Source organism: Stegodyphus dumicola, chromosome 9 (genome assembly GCF_044657685.1).
Source record: "Stegodyphus dumicola isolate Sdum_Otavi_A_Nest chromosome 9, ASM4465768v1".
Taxonomy (NCBI): Eukaryota; Metazoa; Arthropoda; class Arachnida; order Araneae; family Eresidae; genus Stegodyphus; species Stegodyphus dumicola.
The window spans coordinates 44,475,612-44,481,611 of record NC_140776.1 but is presented as its reverse complement, the minus strand read 5'-3'; the positions used below and the strand labels follow the sequence as shown (position 1 = coordinate 44,481,611).

Below are 6,000 nucleotides of genomic sequence, written 5' to 3'. Positions count from 1 at the left end.
ACGTGGCCAGAGCTCTGCAGTGTACCACGCATAATTGAAATTCTCATGTTGGGCAAACTGAATGGAGACAATTAAGATAATGCATAACAAGCAAAGCTTCATTCAATGAGGGTTTATTGTACTAAAATCCGTTTTAAGCTTTTCCTTTTAGGAATGCCAATTGTATACCAAATTCCAAAATTTGCTGCTTGATGCAGTCACACATGTTGTACCAACTCTGACACTGATGCTAGTAATAATATGTTTGACAGAAAAACCTTTATTTATTCTTATCACTGAATACAATTACAAGCAAGCTACAAATATACAGTACACAGAATTATACTTTTTAAAGAAAAAAAAAATTCTTATAGATGAATGAAATTGCATCTTTCAATAGTCTGTCTACATTTCAACTAAATTAAAATATTGTTTAGCAAAATAAAAGTTAAATAATAATAATAATAAATTTTAATATGGAACGAAATTGAGAAATTAAGATGCTTTAATAACTGACTTTGTTTAAAGATTAATTTTTATACTTACTTTATATATAAGAGTCTCAGAAATCCAACAAAAATGACATTTAGATAATCTCCCTCCTTGCATTACTTTAAATGAAATTATACATAAAAATAACTAAATATTTCGTAATTTACTTATGTTTTGAAAGACTCTTATGAATTTATATTTATAATTAAAAAAATGTAACATTTACATTATAAATTTATTGTTTTTAAAGTTACATATAATATATAAGGAACCATACATACACACAGAGAAAGAAAAAAAAAATTCCACAGAATCATTATATCAGCAAAACAATCAAAGCAAAAAGGTACACATAAAAATGAACATTATCAAAAATATCTTCATTTCACTCAAATAAAAATTTTCTTCTGCCATTTAGAATCTATTTACTTGCAAACATTACTAACCCCTTCTGCACTAAATATCTTTTCAATAAATACACTGTACCTGAATACCAGAAAATTAAGTTTTGCTCCAATGATTTATTTGACCATCTTTCACATTTAAATACTTAGCATTTTACATATGTAATATTTAACAGAGCTTATTTTTTTTAATATTTATTTAGCTAAACTATTTATTTGTGTTATCTAGAGAAATATTCAATGCTGCAAAATGCATTCCCCCCCTTTTTTAGGAAATCAGCAATTATAAACGCATCCAAACAAAAGAGAATCCACTTTACAGACTAAAGAAAATTTCAAAACGTTGCCTTGGTGATAGATGAGGAAGTATTTTTGAAAATAAAAATGAATTTCATGAGTAATGCGATGATAATACGAAAACTATGCTGATTACTGCTAATGTCTCGTAAGGATTAAAAAAAAAAAAAAAAAACTATGGTCAATAGTATGATATGTCAATAAGATGTTATGACCCTAACTATAATAAATGTCTAATAGCCTGGCATCTTTTTCTGAAATATTCCTACTGAACAAAAGCACAACAAAAGTAAAGTGGGCATTTCATTTTGCAATATTCAAAAAGGCCTGGAAGCTTTTTGCCAGTTTCAGGTAGTTTTTTGGAGGGTTTATTTACTTTTTCATCTTGATTAATTTAGAATATTTTCAAAATATTATAAAAATGTGATAAGGAAATAAAATGCAAACATGTGACCTTATTAATGTACATAACCTGGATGATATTAATCCAACCTATTGACCAAGGCGTTATTCAAAACTTTACATGCAAAATGCATTCCCCCCTTTTTTAGTAATATTTCTTAAACACAGAAATATGTGCAATATTTCTTAAATTCTGATTGCAACATCAAAGGCTTCCAAGTTCAGTCAAACACAAAAGATGCGATTTTCATTGCTACTATTACATGAAAGCATGTAAGTATCACAACATTAACAAAAGCTTAGCAAAAATTATGGCCAAATGTCATGAAGCGAAATTCTATCGAAAAAGGTGAAAGTACTGAAGATCAATGACCAAATAATGAGTTACTGGAAACAGTTAAATATCCTTCAAACATTGCATAGATCAAGCGTTCTGAGAATAAAATTATTTAACAAATTGTGCAAAAGGAATGAATTGTGGAAGAATTAACTGACAGCACAATTCAAAATCTCTTGAATCCTCAGGTAAGGGGGAATGATGAAGACAACAACCAAAATCACCTTGAATGACGGTGGTAAAGTGTTATATATACTTGGAAAATTCATCATAAAAATTAAATAATACTGGAGAAATAATAAATATTCATGTTTTAAAAAATTATATATTTTTCTAAAGAAAAACTGGAATCTGCAAAGCAACACAATATTTGAACTTTATTTAGTAAAATTCAAGACTTCAAAGCAAAAAACCTAAGTAAACTGAATAAATTTTTTCCATTACATATGTTTGCAGAATCACTATGTGTAATTTTTTTCATTCTTTGATTCATTAATTAAAATAAAACGATTTGTAATATTATGCAATGCTAGTTCCATAATACCCATCACTGAATGTGTCCTGAATGTGGTATATTACAGTATTTTGTTGGGGTGAAAAAATTAGATTTTGACATAAAACTTTTGAATTGTCTCATGACCTTTGATTATCAAAATAAATATCTGTATGTCTCCAATGCTGCAGAAGAAGTTAATCCAACTAGGTGCTTAGGTTTTACTTTCAATCAATCATAATTACATAATTTATTAATATTCTTTTAATAGTAATCTTATTTTAATGTAGTATTCCGTGCCTTTTTATCTTTTCTTTCTTTTGCATGTCTTAACCATGATTTAATTGCAAATTCAATCTGGGATCTTGTTACATCACTTCCATTCTGTTCAAAAACAGCATCTAGAACAATTATAAATAGAATTAAATATTGAAAATTCTATCAACTTTTTACAAATAAAAACATTCAAAAAATAATATTTTCAATAATTTGATTAAACATGGCTATTTAAAGGACTCTCTAGCTCTGGAGCTCTAGAGACAATCATACAATACAGTTTAAAAATTATTTTACACATTTAATACAGTTTAAAAATTATTTTACGTTCATTTTCAAGTTGTACGATAGTGTTTGATTATTAATTATTATCAATAGTTTCAATTAGAAAAGGATCTGAATTTTAGACTTATATAAAGCCCATTCTGGTAGATCTATTTCGTTGAAACTTGGTGTGTGTGTGTATATATATATATATATTATATGGGCCACGGGAAAATGAAAACTAGAATAAAAAATAAATTTCAGTTTTGGGTCACCAGTTGAGAAGTGGGTACAAGAAGAACATAAAACTTTATTTACTCACAGCATTTGTTCAATGTGCATTCCATTTGAGTCAACCGCACATTCAACACATATTTATAACACATTCAACAGTAGTACAAAAGGTTTCTTGAAAATTTGCAACAGCATGACATGTTATGTTTGCTTTCATGCTTCCTCCAAAGACATGATCTTTCAGGAATCCTTGCGACCAGAAGTCACAGAGATTCAAGGTCAGGCACTCAGAAAATTACCTAATCATTTCCAAAGTAGGCAATGAAGCAATGCCTTCATTGGTTTGGCAATGTGAGGTGGTGCACCATCCTGCATGAAGACAGTAGCCTCTAAACATTTTCATTCAAGGCAGGAATAACTTGCTGCTGAAGAAGTTTGCACTAATGGGCATCCATGATGGGACACATTTCAGGGGCTTGAGGAGCTTTCTCCTCCAAGAAAAAGGGTTCAGAAATGAAATCAGCAGTAAAACTACACCTTACAGTAATATAATCCGGATGCAGAGACTGTTCATGCACAATATTAGGATTTGTAGTACCTCATATGCGAGAGTTTTGAGCCTTAACTGCTCCATCTAGGGCAAAATGCAACTCATCTAACCAAAAAAAGGCTCCAAAGAGGCCATGGACTGTCAACAGCTATAATTGTCAACAGAAGGCTAGCATAACCAGTGAACTTGCCCTGGTCTGCAGGATGTCGACACCTTCATAACTTCCTTACTAAATTGCATGAAAAATATTATCTGTTGGTTAAAATTTGAACTATTAATTTTTATTGCAGATTTCTTTCTCCCCATGGTCTATATAACCTATATATACCAACTTTCAATGAAATAAGGCTACCACAATGGGCCAAATGGTTGTAGGTTTAAATAGAGTAATTTTAAATTATAACCACCCATTATATAAGAAATATACTTACAGAGACTTGCAAACTATAAGTTGCTGAAAATTTTTATCATTACCATTACATTTTATTCTGGATACAGATGTCATAATAGGCAGAATTAGAAATTTTGTTACTATGTGTTAGATTTTATTTATCACACACATGGATAAAATAAAATTTTTTGAAAAATAATATTAAGTCTAAATAAAATGACTTTTTAAATGATTAATTTATTTGAGTAATGAATGCACTTTTATAATACTGAAAATAAAAGAAATATCTTAAAAATCATAGCATAGCATAAATTGCCTATTTATCAAAGACAGCATTTTAGTACAGAGTGGAAAAAATATCCCTTTAAAGCATTAAGAAAAGTTTAGAAATTTGGATTTTAAAATTTTAACAAATTGTAACACAGAACAATAATAAAATCATGATAAGCTCACTAATAAAAATATTTATTATTTTCTATTATAAGAGGTGCTATACTTTTCACACTCTAACACTAGACATTGCTACAAGGACTGTAGAGTAATGCAGAACATTGGCATAAAACAGAGTTATTGCATTTGACAGGAATACAGACCACAAGACCTTATAAGATGCTCAAAAGTCATTGTACAAAAGTCCATCAGGCCATAGAATAATTCTTAAGACAGTATGGATAAAAACTATCACATTATCATAGCTGCCAAGCCTTAAATATGAAAAACTGGGACTTTTTTTCACATAAAAACCTGGAGTTTCCGTAAGGTTTTCGTTCTTATCACAATGCTGATCTAAAAGAACGCCAAAGTGACTTAAATTCACTTTATAATGATTTACTAGATTACTGAATCATTTGTAATATGATTCTGATTTAAATATATTACTATTTAATTAGTTATTTTAAATGTTATGTTCTTTGGTTAATTTCATTTTGTATTTTTTAAATTTGTATACTAAGAAAATTCTGCCTAGAAAGAAGTTTTTGTGTCTAAAACTACTTTTAAATACAAGAAAAATAAAATTAATGTATGTACTAAGGTATGGATAAACATATTAATATAAAATAAAATTATGTACAAATATTAACTGGTTAAACATTCGTTGAATCTTCATAAAAAGTTCTAAAAATTAAGTTATGAAAGGCCTGGAACCATAAATACTGGACTACTGACATTTAGAAATGTGTTATCTAATTGGAAGAACCACATTTTTTTGGTCATTAATATAATGGGCAAACAACTGTAAAATATATAAAATGTCTCTAATCATCAGCCATTCTCTAAGCGGTTCTCAACTGGTGTTATGCAAAGAAACAAAGTATTTTTAACCATTAAATTAAAAAATCTCATAAAGAAAAAGAACAGTTGATGAAATTTCCTGTGATCAAACTCTAACTGAAGATTTCGAAAATGACACACTTGTTAACTTTTGGCTGAACCGAAAAAAAGAATTTAAAGGCATTTCAAATAAAGCTATCCAATTTTTATTGCCTTTTTGTAAAACCTGTTTGTGTGAACAATGATTTTTCCATGTTAAATTTGAAATATAAATATAGATCAAAGTTAAAAGTTGATCCTAATTTATCGTTAAAGTTAAATGAAATAAGAGCAAACATAAAGAAATTGAACTCTCTTAAACAGACCCAAATTTCACACTAAATTTTAGAATTAAAGTATTATAACTGAAATTTTGATAATTAAAACAGTAATCAATTTTTAATCTAATAATTTTTATGTGTACATATTTAATACAAATAGCCCAATAGGTTGTGCAAATGGCAATATATATACATATTTTAATATTTCTATTGAAAAATTGAAAAATAATCACTGTAAAATGTAGTGGTGGTACTAATGTTTTTCAGTTTTTGTTTAGATGGTATGCGG

General features: G+C 28.4%; 1 protein-coding gene across 1 annotated transcript in view; it reads right to left on the bottom strand.

The window, feature by feature from the left end:
- Nucleotides 1–241: 241 nt before the first annotated feature.
- The window catches only part of LOC118192547 (uncharacterized), a 31,851-nt gene continuing 26,092 nt past the window's right edge, over nt 242–6,000 (bottom strand). Inside the window, exon 5 of the mRNA XM_085823097.1 lies at nt 242–2,805. Coding sequence (XP_085679223.1) covers nt 2,681–2,805 — 125 coding nt within the window. The 3' untranslated portion in view covers nt 242–2,680. The remainder of the gene's footprint in view (nt 2,806–6,000) is intronic.